The 20384-nt window shown below is 45.1% G+C and overlaps 1 protein-coding gene across 11 annotated transcripts in view; it reads left to right on the forward strand.

Annotated features, from left to right (window-relative positions):
• LOC139263213 (gephyrin) overlaps positions 1 to 20384 on the forward strand; it is a 903368-nt gene that overhangs the window by 709453 nt on the left and 173531 nt on the right. For 6 of the 11 annotated variants that reach the window (XM_070878953.1, XM_070878963.1, XM_070878956.1 and 3 more), the window contains one exon: positions 6344 to 6409. The exons of the other annotated variants lie outside the window; for them this stretch is intronic. In XM_070878953.1, the coding sequence (XP_070735054.1) occupies positions 6344 to 6409 (66 nt within the window). The remainder of the gene's footprint in view (positions 1 to 6343; positions 6410 to 20384) is intronic. 11 annotated transcript variants of the gene reach the window in all.

The raw sequence follows: 20384 nt of genomic DNA on the forward strand, positions 1-20384 counted from the left end.
TCATCACTTCTTAGTCCTGTGAATGAAGGTACAGGTCACAGAGTGACCTTGTCTCCAGTATGTGCCTCATGTTGATTTGTCTGGGTGTGACACCGGGGACTGCAGTGTCACAGATGAAGGCCATCAATTGCGCGTGGGCAGTGACAGCCTCGGTGGTTTCGCGGCTCGCACCGACAATCTGCAACATGCCCTCCCTCATGTCCACGGATAGTGCCGCAATGCTTGCGCGAATCCTCCCCAATACCTCTCCCTGGACAGTCCCACTATGTCCAGGTATGTGTCTGCCTGTCTGTCAACAGAGCGGCTTTGCCGACTCACCCTCCGGAGAGACCCCAGTGGTGCGTTGCTACACACCACTTGTACCCGGGGCCTCGGATGGGTCAAAGCCCGAGACTGAGCTTAGAAGAGCTAGTGGTCACAGCAAAAAGAGGTGTCGAGTGCCTCGGCACCCCCACCCCCACCCCCACCCGTGGAGGTTCCTCGGCGTCGCCCTCGTCCCCCTCCTCCCCCCACATGACGGCCTGAGGTGAAGGCTTCCATTCGAGGATGTGGCTTATGCGACTCCTCATCTGGAAATGGAAAACAACAGGGGAGGGGGCAGGGTGACATGAGGAAGGTCACATAGCACAGGCTCATTCGAAGGACTGCCGCTACTCCAATATATGTAGTCTAGAGACACTACATCACATTGCCCCAACCCTAGTCCACAGACACTACATCACATTGCCCCAACCCTGGTCCACAGACACTACATCACATTGCCCCAACCCTGGTCCACAGACACTACATCACATTATCCCAACCCTAGTCCAGGGACGCTACATCACATTGCCCCAACCCTGGTCCACAGACACTACATCACATTACCCCAACTCTAGTCCAGGGACACTACATCACAATACACTAAACATAGTCCAGGGACACTACATCACACTGCCCCAACCCCCTAGTCCACAGGCACTACATCACCCTCGTCCACAGACACTAGATCACATTGCCCCAATCCAGCCTAGTGATTTTGCAGGGCTTACCCTCACTTATCCATGTCAGTATATTACCCCCAATACCTTGTGCTTTGATTTTGCACACCAATCTCTTGTGTGGGACTTAGTCAAAAGCCTTTTGAAAGTCCAAATACGCCACATCCACTGGTTCTCCCTTGTCCACTCTGCTAGTTACATCCTCAAAAAACTCCAGAAGATTCATCAAGCTTGATTTCCCTTTCACGAATCCATGCTGACTTAGACCGATCCAGTCACTGCTTTCCAAATACGCTGCTATTTCATCCTTAATGATTGATTCCAACATTTTCCCCACTACTGATGTCAGGCTAACCGGTCTATAATTACCCGTTTTCTCTCCCTCCTTTTTTAAAAAGTGGTGTTACATTAGCTACCCTCCAGTCCATAGGAACTGATCCAGAGTTGATAGACTGTTGGAAAATGATTACCAATGCATCCACTATTTCTAGGGCCACTTCCTTAAGTACTCTGGGATGCAGACTCTCAGGCCCCGGGGATTTATCGGCCTTCAATCCCATCAATTTCCCAAACACAATTTCCTGTCTAATAAGGATATCCTTCAGTTCCTCCTTCTCACTAGACCCTCGGTCCCCTAGTACATCCGGAAGGTTATTTGTGTCTTCCTTCGTGAAGACAGAACCAAAGTCTTTGTTCAATTGGTCTGCCATTTCTTTGTTCCCCATTATAAATTCACCTGAATCCGACTGCAAGAGACCTACATTTGTCTTCACTAATCTTTTTATCTTCACATATCTATCGAAGATTTTGCAGTCAGTTTTTATGTTCCCAGCAAACTTCCTCTCGTACTCTATTTTCCCCCTCTTAATTAAACCCTTAGTCCTCCTCTGCTGAATTCTAAATTTCTCCCAGTCCTCAGGTTTGCTGCTTTTTCTGGCCAATTTATATGCCTCTTGGATTTAACACTATCCTTAATTTCCCTTGTTAGCCACGGTTGAGCCACCTTCCCCGTTTTATTTTTACTCCAGACAGGGATGTACAATTGTTGAAATTCATCAATGTGATCTTTAAATGTTTGCCATTGCCTATCCACCCGTCAACCCTTTAAGTATCCTTTGCCAGTGTATTCTAGCCAATTCACGCCTCATACCGTCGAAGTTACCTTTCCTTAAGTTCAGGACCCTAGTTTCTGAATTAACTGTGTCACTCTCCATCTTAATAAAGAATTCTACCATATTATGGTCACTCTTCTCCAAGGGGTCTCGCACAACAAGATTGATAATTAGTCCCTTCTCATTATACATCACCCAGTCTAGGATGGCCAGTTCTCTAGTTGGCTCCTTGATATATTGGTGCATAGGGGTGCATACAATAAAAATGCAGCAGTTATCATGGGTGACTTTAATATGCATATAGATTGGGCTAACCAAACTGGAAACAATACGGTGGAGGAGGATTTCCTGGAGTGCATAAGGGATGGTTTTCGAGACCAATATGTCAAGGAACCAACTAGCGGGGAGGCCATCTTAGACTGGGTGTTGTGTAATGAGAGAGGATTAATTAACAATCTCATTGTACGCGGTCCCTTGGGGAAGAGTGACCATAATATGGTGGAATTCTACATTAGGATGGAGAATGAAACAGTTAATTCAGAGACCATGGTCCAGAACTTAAAGAAGGGTAACTTTGAAGGTATGAGGCGTGAATTGGCTAGGATAGATTGGAGAATGATACTTAAGGGGTTAACAGTGGATGGGCAATGGCAGACATTTAGAGACCGCATGGATGAACTACAACAATTGTACATCCCTGTCTGGCGTAAAAATAAAAAAGGGAAGGTGGCTCAACCGTGGCTATCAAGGGAAATCAGGGATAGTATTAAAACCAAGGAAGTGGCAGACAAATTGGCCAGAAATAGCAGTGAACCTGGGGACTGGGAGAAATTTAGAACTCAGCAGAGGAGGACAAAGGCTTTGATTAGGGCAGGGAAAATAGAGTACGAGAGGAAGCTTGCAGGGAACATTAAGACGGATTGCAAAAGTTTCTATAGGTATGTAAAGAGAAAAAGGTTAGTAAAGGCAAACGTAGGTCCCCTGCAGTCAGAATCAGGGGAAGTCATAACTGGGAACAAAGAAATGGCAGACCACTTGAACAAGTACTTTGTTTTGGTATTCACTAAGGAGGACACAAACAACCTTCCGGATATAAAAGGGGTCAGAGGGTCTAGTAAGAAGGAGGAACTGAGGGAAATCCTTATTAGTCGGGAAATTGTGTTGGGGAAATTGATAGAATTGAAGGCCGATAAATCCCCAGGGCCTGATGGTCTGTATCCCAGAGTACTAAAGGAGGTGGACTTGGAAATAGCGAATGCATTGATAGTCATTTTCCAACATTCCATTGACTCTGGATCAGTTCCTATGGAGTGGAGGGTAGCCAATGTAACCCCACTTTTTAAAAAAGGAGGGAGAAAAAACAGGGAATTATAGACCGGTCAGCCTGACATCGGTAGTGGGTAAAATGATGGAATCAATTATTAAGGACGTCATAGCAGCGCATTTGGAAAGAGATGACATGATAGGTCCAAGTCAGCATGGATTTGTGAAAGGGAAATCATGCTTGACAAATCTTCTGGAATTTTTTGAGGATGTTTCCAGTAGAGTGGACAAGGGGGAACCAGTTGATGTGGTGTATTTGGACTTTCAGAAGGCTTTCGACAAGGTCCCACACAAGATATTAATGTGCAAAGTTAAAGCACATGGGATTGGGGGTAGTGTGCTGACATGGATTGAGAACTGGTTGTCAGACAGGAAGCAAAGAGTCGGAGTAAATGGGTACTTTTCAGAATGGCAGACAGTGACTAGTGGGGTACCGCAAGGTTCTGTGCTGGGGCCCCAGCTGTTTTCATTATACATTAATGATTTAGACAAGCGGAATAAATGTAGTATCTCCAAATTTGCGGATGACACTGAGTTGGGTGGCAGTGTGAGCTGCGAGGAGGATGCTATGAGGCTGTAGAGTGACTTGGATAGGTTAGGTGAGTGGGCAAATGCATGGCAGATGAAGTATAATGTGTGAGGTTATCCACTTTGGTGGTAAAAACAGAGACGGACTATTATCTGAATGGTGACAAATTAGGAAAAGGGGAGATGCAACAAGACCTGGGTGTCATGGTACATCAGTCATTGAAGGTTGGCATGCAAGTACAGCAGGCGGTTAAGAAAGCAAATGGCATGTTGGCCTTCATAGCGAGGGGATTTGAGTACAGGGGCAGGGAGGTGTTGCTACAGTTGTACAGGGCCTTGGTGAGGCCACACCTGGAGTATTCTGTACAGTTTTGGTCTTCTAATTTGAGAAAGGACATTCTTGCTATTGAGGGAGTGCAGCGAAGGTTCACCAGACTGATTCTCGGGATGGCGGGACTGACATATCAAGAAAGACTGGATCAACTGGGCTTTTATTCACTGGAGTTCAGAAGAATGAGAGGGGATCTCATAGAAACGTTTAAAATTCTGACAGGTTTAGACAGGTCAGATGCAGGAAGAATGTTCCCAATGTTGGGGAAGTCCAGAACCAGGGGTCACAGTCTAAGGATAAGGGGTAAGTCATTTCGGACCGAGATGAAGAGAAACTTCTTCACCCAGAGAGTGGTGAACCTGTGGAATTCTCTACTACAGAAAGTTGTTGAGGCCAATTCATTAAATATATTCAAAAAGGAGTTAGATGTAGTCCTTACTACTAGGGGGATCAAGGTGTATGGCGAGAAAGCAGGAATGGGGTACTGAAGTTGCATGTTCAGCCATGAACTCATTGAATGGCGGTGCAGGCTCGAAGGGCCGAATGGTCTACTCCTGCACCTATTTTCTATGTTTCTATGTCTAGAAAATCATCCCTAATACACTCCAAGAAATCCTCCTCCACCGCATTGCTACTGGTTTGGTTAGCCCAATCAATATGTAGATTAAAGTCGCCCATGATAACTGCTGTACCTTTACTGCACACATCCCTTATTTCTTGTTTGATGCTGTCCCCAACCTCACTACTACTGTTTTTGGTGGTCTGTACACAACTCCCACTCGCGTTTTCTGCCCTTTGGTATTCTGCAGCTCCACCCATACCGATTCCACATCATCCAAGCTAATGTCCCTCCTTACTATTGCATTAATTTCCTCTTTAACCAGCAACGCCACCCCGCCTCCTTTTCCTTTCTGTCTATCCTTCCTAAATGTTGAATACCCCTGGATGTTGAGTTCCCAGCCTTGGTCACCCTGGAGCCATGTCTCCGTGATGCCAATTACATCATATCCGTTAACTGCTATCTGCGCAGTTAATTCGTCCACCTTATTCTGAATACTCCTTGCATTGAGGCACAGAGCCTTCAGGCTTGTCTTTTTAACACACTTTGCCCCTTTAGAATTTTGCTTTAATGTGGCCCTTTTTGTCTTTTGCCTTGGTTTTCTCTGCCCTCCACTTTTACTATTCTCCTTTCTATCTTTTGCTTCTGCCTCCATTTTATTTTCCTCTGTCTCCCTGCATAGGTTCCCATCCCCCTGCCATATTAGTTTAACTCCTCCCCAACAGCACTAGCAAACACTCCCCTTATATTGCATAAAATGTTTGTTCCTTAAATATGATACCACAGCCCCTTGAATTTATTTTGGTTTCTTAGTACACACCAAGAATTCATGGCTACATGTATTATTCAGAACAAGAGAAACAAACATGATGAGGCTAAGACTTCCACCTATGCACAGCTGCTGAGAACACAAAAGGGTGTTGAGGAAACACCTGCAGAATTAGAGAGCTCACTGTCACTGATAAAATGCTGGCTGAGGCCATACTCTCTGCAGCTCAAGCCCAAACTGAATCTAATCCCTCGCAGGCGCTAATTATTGGTCTAACAAACAGGACTCTTCAATTAGCTATGGCTCGGTGGGTAGCATACTCGCCTTTGAGTCAGAAGGTTGTGGGTTCAAGTCCCACTTCAGGAACTTGAGCACATAAAAAATTTAGGCTGACACTCCAGTGCTTTGCTGATGGAGTGCTGCACCGTCGGAGGTGCTGTCTTTCGGATGAGACGTTAAACCACGGCACTATTTCGAAGAAGAGCAGGGGAGTTATCCCCGGTATCCTGGCCAATATTTAACCCTCAATCAATATAACAAAAACAGATTATCTGGTCATCATCACATTGCTGTTTGGAGGAGCTTGCTGTGCTCAAGTTAGCTGCCACGTTTCCCACATTACAACAGTGACTACACTCCAAAAGTACTTCATTGGCTGTAAAGCACTTTGTGACGTCCGGTGGTCGTGAAAGGCGCTATATAAATCCAAGTCTTTCTTTTTTCTTTCTTTCCTCTACTCAGAAATCATGGCGCGACTCAACAATGCTTTGCACCTGGAACACTTTGGACTAAATTCCCTCAGGAATGGTAATGCAGCCAATGTATGAATGTAAATATGAACCCTAAGGACATTAGAAACCATCCCAAATCATAACCCAAGAAAGCATTTCAAAGTGACCATGGTTCTGTGCTCCCAATTTTTCATCTAGTATTCAGGAACTGGCTTTAGGTACTTGGGGTAACAGTAATGTCCAAAGTCACCGACCTACACAAAAAAAAGCTTCTTTCTGAGAAATCTATGCAAACACATCTCCAAGCTCAATACCATAGATTCATAGAATGGTTATAGCACAGAAGGAGGCCATTTTTTCCGTCGAACCCATGCCTGCTCTCTGCAAGAGCACTTCAGCTAGTCCCACTCCCCTGCCCTTTCCCCATAGCCCTGCAATTCTTTTTCTTTCAGGTACTTATCCAACTCTCTTGAAAGCCACGATTGAATCTGCCTCCACCACCCTTTCAGGCAGTGCATTCCAGATCATAACCACTCGCTGCGTAAAAATGTTTTGCCTCATGTTGCCTTTGGTTCTTTTGCCAATCACCTTAAATCTGTGTCCTCTCGTTCCTGACCCTTCCGCCAGTGAGAACAGTTTCTCTATCTACTCTGTTTAGTCCCCTCATGATTTGGAACACCTCAATCAAATTTCCTCTCAATCTTCTCTGCTCGAAAGAGAACAACCCCAGCTTCTCTAATCTATCCACGTAACTGAAGTCCTTCGTCCCTGGAACCATTCTCGTAAATCTTTTCTGCACCCTCTCTAAGGCCTTCAAATCATTCCTTAAATGCGATACCCAGAATTGGACACAATTGAGTTGAGACCGAACCACTCTGTTATAAAGGTTCATCATAACTTCCTTGCTTTTGTACTCGAAGCCTCTGTTCTGAAGCCCAGGATCCCATAAACTTTTTTAACTGCTTTCACAACCTGCGCTGCGACCTTTAACGATTTGTGCACACATACCCCCAGGGCTCTGTATTCCTGAACCCAGTTTAGAATTGTATCCTTCAGTTTATATTGTCTATCCATGTTCTTCCAACCAAAATGTATCACTTCGCACTTCTCTGCGTTAACTTTCATCTGCCGCGTGTAATTTCACCAGCCTGTCTATGTCTTCTTGAAGTCTATCACTATCTTCCTCACTATTCACTATACTTCCAAGTTTTGTGTCATCTACAAATTTTGCAATTGTGCTCTGTACACCCACATCCGAGTCATTAATATATTTCAAGAAAAGCAGTAGTCCTAGAACCGACCCCTAGAGAATACCACTGTATACCTTCCTCTAGCCTGAAAAACAACTGTTCATCACTACTCTCTGTTTGTTTTCTGTCACTGAGCCAATTTCATTTCCATGCTGCCACTGTCCCTATTATTCCATGGGCTTCAACTTTGCTGACAAGCCTAGTATGTGGCACTTTATCAAACGTCTTTTCGAAGTCCATGTACACCACGTCAACCGCATTACCCTCATCAACCCTCTCTGTTACCTCATCAAAAAACTCGGATCAAGTTAGTTAAACATGATGGGCTGGATTTTCTGCCGATAAGACCTCTGGCTGCCTGAAAGCGGCAGCCACGAGGGGGCGTGGGATGGCTGCCAACTCTCCGCGGAGGGGCTGCCATTTTCAATATTTCCCTTCCTCAGGTTTGGAACGGTGTAGGGGACCATTCCGCCAGTTTTCCCGCCGCAGTGTGCACGCACCGACCCCTTACTGACTGGTGGCGACCCCTTCCCGAAATTGTCCCTTGGGAAATATCCCTTTTGCAGAATTGCCCCATGGGAGCAGCGCCGCCACGAGTCGGTGCCCCGACAGCTTTTTCTGTCGGTGCATTTCTTGTTGGTCAGCGACACGGCCGCCCTTAAAGGGAAGGTGGCGCTGCGGGCGACGCCATTTTATTTTTTATTGTCAGCCGACTGCCAGGTCGACCCGACAATTATGCCCCCGGGTTCAGCCGGACCGCCAACAGGTAGCCTGGCACCCCATCTTGGGTGCCAGGCCATTGGCCTGGCCAAAACCCTCCCTGGTGGCCTAGTGTTTGCCACTGAAGTGGTTGCAGAGTTCGCAGCGGCTCTCCCCTTTAACTGAAGGGGAGAGACATTGTGACACGCCAGCACGACGCTGAGTCGGAGCGGCAGACCCGCTGCAAGGTCACTTCCTCCCCTCAGCCGACACAACATCCGCCCCGACTGGAAAAAAACTTCACAGTGACGGATTTAGACGGTATCTCCGCCACATGGGTTGCGGCAGAGAAAAACTAAAAAAAAGGAGGGTGCTCCCCCTTTTGGGCTGCGGGCAATTTTGGCCTCTTGCAATTCTCCAGACCTCTGGTGCCACTCCTGTATCCACGGAATTATGGCCAGTGCCTCTGCGATTTCCACCTTAACTTCCCTCAGCATCTTAGGATACATCCCATCCGGTCCTGGTGACTTATCTACTTTGAGTACAACCAGCCTTTCCAGTACCCCTTTTAGCAATTTTTATCCCATCCAGTATCTCCATTACCTCCTCTTTCACTATGACTTTGGCAGCATCTTCTTCCTTGGTGAAGACAGATGTAAAGTACTCATTTCGTACCTCAGCCATGCCGTCTGTCTCCTTTTAGGTCCCTAATCGGCCCCACCCCTCCTCTTGTTACCCGTTTACAATTTTTAGGCCTGGTTTGGTTTGGTTCCAGATCAAAAGACAGCACAAAAAATCTCAGAGAACCCTGGAAGCAAAACCTGGACCAGCAGACAACTGCCGCCTGCAGCAGAATGCTTGAGGACCACCTCAGGATAATGTATTGAGGGTACTGCACCGCACACATGGTCCACAATTTCTGTCCCTCGCTGACAGAGCTATGACCAGAACGGTTCACTTAGCAAACGTGCTGGTCCTACCCGTCTCATTCATCCTTTCATGGGCTTCAATCCAGGAAACCACAGAAAGCAGGATTGACCTCAATCCCTGCAGATCTGAACTGCAGGCTCACTCACTATGGAGAAAACCCCTCTGCTACATGCAGACTAGTATTCTGGCTGCTTTTATTACGATGCTCCACTTCTCCCTCCTCCCAATTTGTACGACTTCGGCATCCTCCTACAGTTTATGGAAGGTGGGATATAGAATAAAGAAGATAACTTTTCTGGTAGGATCTTATACAGTCCTTGATCTGCATCCTCCACAGAGCACAATCCCACCCCTTTACCAGATCCTGCTGGCGTATGGTTTTGGGGGTTATTGGTGTTAAGTTGTTAGTTTTATTTCAATTTAGCTTCAGGTCAGAGAAATTGAAACTGGGTAGGGCCTGGGGCTCTGTATAATACAGGAAGCGAAGAACATATGAGGTTCTGTCTGCAACAACATTTCCTGGTGCATGCTGAACAGTGTTTCTCCAGAACCTACTGAGGAACTATGTACTCCTACAGTCCGTGTGGATGATGCATATGATTTGACAAATAAAGTAGACCTGGCATCTATCATTATAACAGTAATTTATTGTGTTATTTTGCTCATCAATTTAGAAGCACATTTTATTTTTTTGAATTGTTCAGTTAAATGTTTTTAGTTTATAACCTATTGATAAATTACAGTTTAATCACTGATAAGTCATATTTTTAGTCAATTATAATTCTGTTTTATAGTTTGCACCATTTTTAAAGTCTATTTCAGCACATTGTAGATTCTAATCATGAAATTACATAACAGAGCATTGAATCCTTTGTGCATAGCTCACACATTTACCGGAATATTTTATGTTTTATTCTTGGGGTAGAGTTTCTGCTTTGAGCGCAGTCGGCAATTACGGCACAAATTACGCCCGTTTTGAAATGTTTTTTTTCCCCCCAGTTTCCGCCAAATGTAAAATCTGACATGAACCAGCGCAATCGGGCAGCGTTTCAGTGTGTTTTTTTTTAATTTGCTTTAAAAAATATTCCTTGATATACTTAAGAGTGGTAACTTGCTAAAATTTGATTAATACAGCTGAAAATGGATTTATCACACAAAAATAATCCACCATCTATGAGTAACCCGATTTTAAATGACTGAAAAAGACTTTTAAAAGTTATACAGAACTATTTTCTAGTTAGATTGGGGTACAGTAATCAGTTTCTCAGTAAATTTTTTAAAATTCATTCAAAACCTTTCAAAGCCTACCTATTAGTGTCCTTGCACGCAAAAGATCCAGTTTAATTTTTGGAGCCTCCTCGAAGCCCTGCAAATGAGGGCAATTAACAGACATGCCCAATGGTGATTAATTCATCCTGGGAGGCATGGCCAGTTTTGTAGGCAGGGCCTGCTTCTAGCGCGATGTTTGTAAAACTAGTGCAAAAGATCGCGGAACTCGAATTGCACTGAACGAATGCAATTTCTGCTAAAAAAAATTCTGCGATCTTTTTCGCCAGTTACGCCGATATCATGCAATGTACCATCAGCAGACCCAAGTAATATTGCTCCCTGTGCCTCTCATTAAGCTCAGTGACAAAATAGAATGAAATGTATGTGGCTGATTGTATCTGGGTGCTCCACTGCCCGTCTCGATTATTTATAGTATTAGGATATCACCAGCAGCTCTCTGATCATGAAAAAACATGATAATAGGCCATTAGGCTCATAGATGTTCATCCCATTTTTTTTGTTGAATATCATCCCCTTGTACTCATCCTCACTTCTTCACCACCTGCTGAGAGAGGCAATAAAAATAGAGACCTGTAGGTAATTCAGGATTCCTCTGTCAAAAATTCTTCGCTGCCACGCAAAGATGAGCAGGCAAGCCCCAAGAGGCCCCAAACCCAATAGTTATATTCCAGATTAAATAATTTTGAGTTCCACATGCTGTGATCACCTCGTTTTCCAGGAATTCATCTTAACAGCTCTTTGAAGGACAACAGATAGTCAATCTTCACTATCACCTCAACTGTTGGAAATGGATCACGAGAAATGGGCTCAGGACTGACAAATGACTCAATATAACTAATAGGTACACAAAATACAGAAATATAATATAACATGAGTGGGTGTAAGTTAAAGGTAACCGGGCACGAGAAAGACTTGGGAGTGTGCACTGACACATGAGGCTGTGGCCAAAGCAAGCAGAGCTATAATGCTTGAAACAAAATTGGGCCCAAGGTAATGGACCATGATAATGGAGCTATATAAGGCTTTGGCAAGACCTTATTGGGGTCTTGTGCAAAATTTTGGATTCTCCCAACTTCAGGAAGGACATTGTGCCTCCAGATGAGTTGCTGAGGGGGCAAAAAGATTACCCAGCCTAAGATTGTCGAGCTACAAAGACAGACTTGATGCCTTGGATTTATATTCACTGCAGAGACTCAGAGTTAGAGAAGATCTGATTCAGGTATTTAAAATTATTAAAGGCATCAACAGTATGCAAATAGAGTGTGTGTGGTGATGGTAGAACCAGGAGACACCCGTATAAACTGAGGAAACAGAGTTTTAATTTTCTTCGGGGTGATTGATCTGTGGATTCCCTGTTCTAATACTTTTTAAACCTTTCCCTATCTGAAAGACGATTAGTGCTTTAATCTCAAAAAATTCATTTTGAGTGCAAGTTGCCTAATTAATTCCATATGTAGTCATTGTGGCTTTCTCTCATTAAATACTCTTTTGCTTCTCGTTGGGAGGCTTACTTTTTTTTAGAAATATCCTTTTTTTGTGTAGTATCCACCTCCCACTTAACTGACACTAAGGGGACAAAATTTCCCTGTTGTGCGCTTCTTGTTAGCGCTTCCGGGAGCATTAATTGGCTGCAAACCTGTTTTCGCCCGGGGAGGGGGTGGGGGGGGGAGGCGCTACCGGCATCCTCGAAATTGTGCGGGAGTTAGCGAAGGCGCTAACACGGAGGGCCGTGCCCCACTAGTAGTGCCCTGGGCCGCTGCACAACCGGTGATGATGTCATCAGCGTGCGCGGCGACCCCTGAGTGCCCCGCGGCAGAAATTAGCTAGCGCCTGACAAGGCTGCCGCAAGCACTGTCAGCGCCAGCCTCACGGGTCATGAACCGGGCCAACCTCCACTCCTGGGGCGGAAGTTAAGGGGGAGATACGCTGCGTCACGTACCGTCATTTTGGCCGATTCACCATCGTGTAGCCCAGCATTCCGTTTGGATGTCGGGCTGCGGCCTAGGCACCACGTCGCCCTGGTAATCCAGTGGAGGCCATCACAGGCCCTGCAGAGTGTACAGCGCCCTCCCCTTAGCAGAAGGAGATTGAAACGCGTCAGCGCTATGCAGAGAAGCCATGTAGCGCTGTCGATCCTGCTCAAGTAGCGCCCCGGATACTGCCCCAACAGAACGTGGAGCGCGCGACATTGTGCTCCACGTCCTGTGAAGGGCGGTAACCCCAATTTCATGGCCGGGGCGGCACCTCCGTGCTGGCTGAGGGAAGGCCCTCCCCGATTATGTTACCGCTCCGAAATGGGACACTGGAGAATTTTTCCCCCTAAGCCTCTCTTCATTTTTGCAAACTAAATCTTAAAAATGTGGTATCAGCATGCTCTTATTACTAAAGTTGCTATAATCTCATTTCTTAAATTTTAGAAGAGTGGTTTGAATCTTCAAGGTTCTGCTAAGTTATCGATCAACTGTGGCTCATTACTGAATCCTAAAGTACTGAGTCCAAGATATTATCCCCCCTCGTGCTAGTTCTCACATTGAATTAAGAAGTAATCATTTATAAGTGCTGCTTGGGGTCCTCTCATCTCTTTCAGTTCATGAAAAGCCCAGATGGTCTTGTAAACCTCTGGGCACTTGTAAAATATGACTTCACACGAGGTATATTATAGTCACTGTAAAGCCCAATCAGCATATGACAGACAACCTACTAGAGGCCTCAATGTACACACTGTTAAGACCACCAGCCGAACTCATGCACTATTTCCTCTAATTGCTTCATATCAACATTAAACTGATAGTGTCCTGGCAGTCTGAGTAGCCCAAATTAGCTAAAAGATTTGTTTAATTAATGGCTCAAAATGCATTGCAGAAAATAAAATACTGTGCATTACAAAAAGGTCAGTTCAGACTGCAACGCAATTGAGAAAAATATTTTAAAATCATTTCAAACTGAATATGTTTCGAATGTAGTCTAAGCACAAAAAGCTAATTATAAATATTTGTAGCATTTGCAATTTTTTGGAAGTTGCAGGTACATGATATAATAAATAATGCTCAACTCAACAAAACTAAAGTTTCCTAAAATGTTCACAAATTACTGTCTACTAAGTATTAAACTAAGTCATGGTCAATGTATCTTATCTATTCTGTATTAAGAAAATGGAAGTGTGTTGGTGTCCACTTGTAACAAGCTGAGTGGTTCATAGTATTGCTCACAATATTGTCTTCGAATCAGTCCCTGGCAATCATGTGCTCAGCAACATCCAATCAGAACCAAGAATTTTAGAAAAAAGCAAAGGACGCAGCCTTTATTCTTGAAACAGATATTTTACACAAACAAATCACATCAGCCAAGCCCCTAGAAATGTTCACCATGATCCTTAGCTTCGTCCTCTTCATCTCCTTTCCACATTGGCCTATCCTGGATGGACCTTCACCCAGAGGAACAGAGAAAGCAACCAGGTTCAACAGACTGAGGTTTATGTTGTAAGGCGAGTCCCAGGAGGATAGACTGTCAGTCATCACAGATAAAACTTCTTGCTGTTCAGGGAGGGTGCAGTAAGGTACCCCCTTCAGGCCTCATTACACATTCCTGGCACTGTGGTCCTTGGCCTGTGAGCGACACTGAAACTGTGATTGAGTGGGATGTGGTAAGCAATTGACTGAATTGAAACTTATGTTTAACAGTGTTGGGAAGTGCAATAGAAAGGGGAATTTGCATCTGGAGCACTTTGGACCTGTGCTGTACCTTAGCTAGGAATGCTCAATGTTGTCTCTGGTTGCCAAAAGCGATAAATGTTCAGTTTGCCAGCCCCTCAGGTCCTTTTCCTTGAGGAGCACAGTAATTCACCTCACAATCAATCACTTCACCCACCACCACCCCTACCCCCCCAAAAAAAGTGATGATTTATTTAATCAGCTAGTTTGAAGTAATTGTAACTATTCTGGAGTGGTAGAGAGTGAACTTGCTCCCGACACGTTAAGTTTACATTCTCCTCCATTTCTTCAATAGGCCACCTACAACTTCACGGTTTCTGCATCGGAGTTTTGTGTCACTCCCAGTCCAATTATTCTGCACCCTGTATCCTAGGGTTGCCAACCCTCCTGGATTGCCTACGAGTCTCCTGAAGTGGATGATTAACAGAAACATAGAAAATAGGTGCAGGAGTAGGCCATTCGGCCCTTCTAGCCTGCACCATCATTCAATGAGTTCATGGCTGAACATGCAACTTCAGTACCCCATTCCTGCTTTCTCGCCATACCCCTTGATCCCCCTAGTAGTAAGGACTACATCTAACTCCTTTTTGAATATATTTAGTGAATTGGCCTCAACAACTTTCTGTGGTAGAGAATTCCATAGGTTCACCACTCTCTGGGTGAAGAAGTTTCTCCTCATCTCGGTCCTAAATGGCTTACCCCTTATCCTTAGACTGTGACCCCTGGTTCTGGACTTCCCCAACATTGGGAACATTCTTCCTGCATCTAACCTGTCTGAACCCGTCAGAATTTTAAACGTTTCTATGAGATTCCCTCTCATTCTTCTGAACTCCAGTGAATACAAGCCCAGTTGATCCGGTCTTTCTTGATATGTCAGTTCCGCCATCCCGGGAATCAGTCTGGTGAACCTTCGCTGCACTCCCTCAATAGCAAGAATGTCCTTCCTCAAGTTAGGAGACCAAAACTGTACACAATACTCCAGGTGTGGCCTCACCTAGGCCCTGTACAACTGTAGTAACACCTCCCTGCCCCTGTAATCAAATCCCCTCGCTATGAAGACCAACATGCCATTTGCTTTCTTAACCGCCTGCTGTAGCTGCATGCCAACCTTCAATGACTGATGTACCATGACACCCAGGTCTTGTTGCGCCTCCCCTTTTCCTAATCTGTCACCATTCAGATAATAGTCTGTCTCTCTGTTTTCACCACCAAAGTGGATAACTTCACATTTATCCACATTATACTTCATCTGCCATGCATTTGCCCATTCACCTAACCTATCCAAGTCTCTCTGCAGCCTCATAGCATCCTCCTCGCAGCTCACACTGCCACCCAACTTAGTGTCATCCGCAAATTTGGAGATACTACATTTAATCCCCTTGTCTAAATCCTTAATGTATAATGTAAACAGCTGGGGCCCCAGATACTACTGTTGACGACCCAGGAGGAAGCAACGTCAATTAAATGTTGATCAACACAGCCAAAATGGTTGAACATAAGTCCAAGGAAGCCGTGATCTAACTTTACAGCACTCTGGTCAGACCACACCATGACTACTGTATTCTGTTCTGGTCACAGAGGCACAAGGGAGACATTGAAGCTTTGGAGGTAGTGCAAAGAAGATCCTCAAGACTGATTCCTGCGCCAATGGTCTGAGTTATGAGGAAAGACAGGAGATTGAAGGGATCTGAGAGGTATTCTTATAGAGGTATATAAAATAGTAAAGGGAATAGAAACATAGAAACATAGAAAATAGGTGCAGGAGTAGGCCATTCGGCCCTTTGAGCCTGCACCACCATTCAATAAGATCATAGCTGGTCATTCCCTCAGTACCCCTTTCCTGCTTTCACTGCATACCCCTTGATCCCCTTAGCCGTAAGGGCCATATCTAACTCCCTCTTGAATATATCCAATGAACTGGCATCAACAACTCTCTGCGGCAGGGAATTCCACAGGTTAACAACTCTCTGAAAGAAGAAGTTTCTCCTCATCTCGGTCCTAAATGGACTACCCCTTATCCTTAGACTGTGTCCCCTGGTCCTGGACTTCCCCAACATCAGGAACATTCTACCCGCATCTAACCTGTCCAGTCCCGTCAGAATCTTATATGTTTCTGTTAGCGCGAATGTTTTCCTGGAAGAATCACTCGACACTCGGGGTCAGTTCCAACGCCAAAACGGCCTTTATTACGCCGGCGGGGAGAGAGCCTCTGGTCCAACTCCAGGCACTCCACTCCACCGAACAAAGAAATTCAGCGATATTTATATGTTTTACAATAGTTCATTACAGTTACTCAGCCCACTTCAGCTGGACACAATCCAATCATAATGATTATAGATTACATATAGGTTTAAATGGGCCAATAGAATTAACCCTGTTACATCAGGGGGCTGCATGATCAGTTTGTGACAGTTGGGGGCTGATCCCTATCTGTGTGATGCTCTCCAGGCCCCTCTTATCTTCGTTGATCATGGGTTCTGCCGGTGCCTAGCTCCTTATCTCTATGGTTGCTAGGCACCCTATATGGGGTCACTGACTTGAGGACATTCTGTACTAGGTACCGCAGTGTTCTATACACGATCTTGTCTCAAGCTGTTGATTCAAGACAGTCCTGAGACCAGGCTCTGCAGGGTCAGTGCTCAGTCAGCAGCTTTAGCTAACTTGGCTAACCGAGCCCCCATCATGCTTTGCTAAGCCCCCTGGCAGCCATTTTATATTTGGCTAACATTTTAAACATACATACATATATATTTATTTATCCAGCAGGTGCCTTTGCCTTCCTACAACAGTTTCTATGAGATCCCCTCTCATCCTTCTAAACTCCAATGTATAAAGGCCCAGTTGATCCAGTCTCTCCTCATATGTCAGTCCTGCTATCCCGGGAATCAGTCTGGTGAACCTTCGCTGCATTCCCTCAATAGCAAGATCGCCCTTCCTCAGATTAGGAGACCAAAACTGAACACACTATTCCAGGTGAGGCCTCACCAAGGCCCTGTACAACTGCAGTAAGACCTCCCTACTCCGATACTCAAATCCCCTAGCTATGAAGGCCAAAATACCATTTGCCGCCTTCACCGCCTGCTGTACCAATATGCCAACTTTCAATGACTGATGAACCATGACACCCAGGTCTCGTTGCACCTCCCATTTTCCTAATCTGCCGCCATTCAGATAATATTCTGTCTTCGCGTTTTTGCCCCCAAAGTGGATAACCTCACATTTATCCACATTATAATGCATCTGCCATGCATTTGCCCACTCACCTAACCTGTCCAAGTCACTCTGCAGCCTTCTAGCGATCCCCCTCACAGCTCACACCGCCATCCAGTTTAATGTCATCTGCAAACTTGGAGATATTACACTCAATTCCTTCATCCAAATCATTGATGTATATTGTAAAAAGCTGGGGTCCCAACACTGAGCCCTGCGGCACTCCACTAATCGCTGCCTGCCATTCTGAAAAGGACCCGTTTATCCCGACTCTCTGCTTCCTGTCTGCCAACCAGTTCTCTATCCACGTCAGTATATTATCCCCAATACCATGTGCTTTGATTTTGCACACCAATTTCTTGTGTGGGACCTTGTCAAAAGCCTTTTGAAAGTCCAAATACATCACATCCACTGGTTCTCCCTTGTCCACTCTACTAGTTACATCCTCAAAAAATTCTAGAAGATTTGTCAAGCATGATCTCCCCTTCATAAGTCCATGCTGACTTGGACCGATCCTGTCACTGCTTTCCAAATACGCTGCTATTTCATCCTTAATGATTGATTCCAACATTTTCCCCACTACTGATGTCAGGCTAACCAGTCTATAATTATCCGCTTTCTCTCTCCCTCCCTTTTTAAAAAGTGGTGTTACATTAGCTACCCTCCAGTCCATAGGAACTGATCCAGAGTCGATAGACTGTTGGAAAATGATCACCAATGCATCCACAATTTCTAGGGCCACTTCCTTAAGTACTCTGGGATGCAGACTCTCAGGCCCCGGGGATTTATCGGCCTTCAATCCTATCAATTTCCCGCCTAATAAGGATATCCTTCAGTTCCTCCTTCTCACTAGACCCTCGGTCCCCTAGTACTTCCAGAAGGTTATTTGTGTCTTCCTTCGTGAAGACAGAACCAAAGTATTTGTTCAATTGGTTTGCCATTTCTTTGTTCCCCATTATAAATTCACCTGAATCCGACTGCAAGGGACCTACGTTTGTCTTCACTAATCTTTTTCTCTTCACATAGTCATAGAAGCTTTTGCAGTCAGTTTTTATGTTCCCGGCAATATTCTTCTCTTACTCTATTTTCCCCTTTTTAATTAAACCCTTTATCCTCCTCTGCTGAATTCTAAATTTCTCCCAGTCCTCAGGTTTGTTGCTTTTTCTGGTCAATTTATATACCTCTTCCTTGGATTTAACACTATCCTTAATTTCCCTTGTTAGCCACGGTTGAGTCACCTTCCCCGTTTTATTTTTACTCCAGACAGGGATGTACAATTGTTGAAGTTCATCCTGTGATCTTTAAATGTTTGCCATTGCCTATCCACCATCAACCCTTTAAGTATCATTTGCCAGTCTATTCTAACCAATTCACGCCTCAAACCGTCGAAGTTACCTTTCCTTAAGTTCAGGACCCTAGTTTCTGAATTAACTGTGTCACTCTCCATCTTAATAAAGAATTCTACCATGTTATGGTCACTCTTCCCCAAGGGGCCTCGCACAACAAGATTGCGAATTAGTCCTTTCTCATTACACATCACCCAGTCTAGGATGGCCAGCCCTCTAGTTGGTTCCTCGACATATTGGTCTCGAAAACCATCCCTAATACAGTCCAGGAAATCCTCCTCCACCGCATTGCTACCAGTTTGGTTAGCCCAATCAATATGTAGATTAAAGTCGCTCATGATAACTGCTGTAGCTTTATTGCATACATCCCTAATTTCTTGTTTGACGCTGTCCCCAACCTTAGTACTTCTGTTTGGTGGTCTGTACACAACTCCCACTAGCGTTTTTTGCCCCTTGGTATTCCGTAGCTCCACCCATACTGATTCCACATCATCCAAGCTAATGTCCTTCCTTACTATTGCATTAATTTCCTCTTTAACCAGCAATGCCACCCCACCTCCTTTTCCTTTCTGTCTATCCTTCCGAAATGTTGAATACCCCTGGACGTTGAGTTCCCAGCCTTGGTCACCCTGGAGCCGTGTCTCCGTGATGCCAATTACATCATACCCATTAATGCTATCTGCGCAGTTAATTCGTCCACTTTATTCAGAATACTCCTTGCATTGAGGCACAGAGTCTTCAGGCTTGTCTTTCTAACACACTTTGCCCCTTTAGAATTTTGCCGTAATGTGGCTCTTTTTGCTTTTTGCCTTAGGTTTCTCTGCCCTTCACTTTTACTTTTCTTCTTTCTATCTTTTGCTCCTACCCCCATTCTACTTCACTCTGTCTCCCTGCATAGGTTCTCATCCCCCTGCCATATTAGTTTAACTCCTCCCCAACAGCAATAGCAAACACTCCCCCTAGGACATTGGTTCCGATCCTGCCCAGGTGCAGACCGTCCGGTTTGTACTGGTCCCACCTCCCGCAGAACCGGTTCCAATGTCCCAGGAATTTGAATCCCTCCCTTCTGCACCACTCCTCAAGCCACGTATTCATCTGAGCTAACCTGCAATTCCGAAACTGACTAGAACGTGGCACAGGTAGCAATCCTGGGATTACTACTTTTGAGGTCCTACTTTTTAATTTAGCTCCTAGCTCCCTAAATTCGTCTCGTAAGATCTCATCCCATTTTTACCTATATCGTTGATACCTATATGCACCACAACAACTGGCTGTTCACTCTTCCTTTCGAGACATCCTTGACCCTTGCACCAGGGAGGCAACATAGCATCCTGGAGTCTTGGTTGTGGCCGCAGAAACGTCTGTCTATTCCCCTTACAATTGAATCCCTTGTCACTATAGCACTCCCACTCTTTTTCCTGCAATCCTGTGCAGCAGAGTCACCCACGGTACCATGAACTTGGCTGCTGCTTCCCTCCCCTGATGAGTCATCCCCCTCAACAGTACCCAAAGCGGTGTATCTGTTTTGCCGGGGGATGACCGCAGGGCACCCTTGCACTACCTTCCTTGCACTGCTCTTCCTGTTGGTCATCTGTTCCCTATCTGGCTGTGTACCC

This window comes from Pristiophorus japonicus, chromosome 4, assembly GCF_044704955.1.
Source record: "Pristiophorus japonicus isolate sPriJap1 chromosome 4, sPriJap1.hap1, whole genome shotgun sequence".
Classification (NCBI taxonomy): Eukaryota; Metazoa; Chordata; class Chondrichthyes; family Pristiophoridae; genus Pristiophorus; species Pristiophorus japonicus.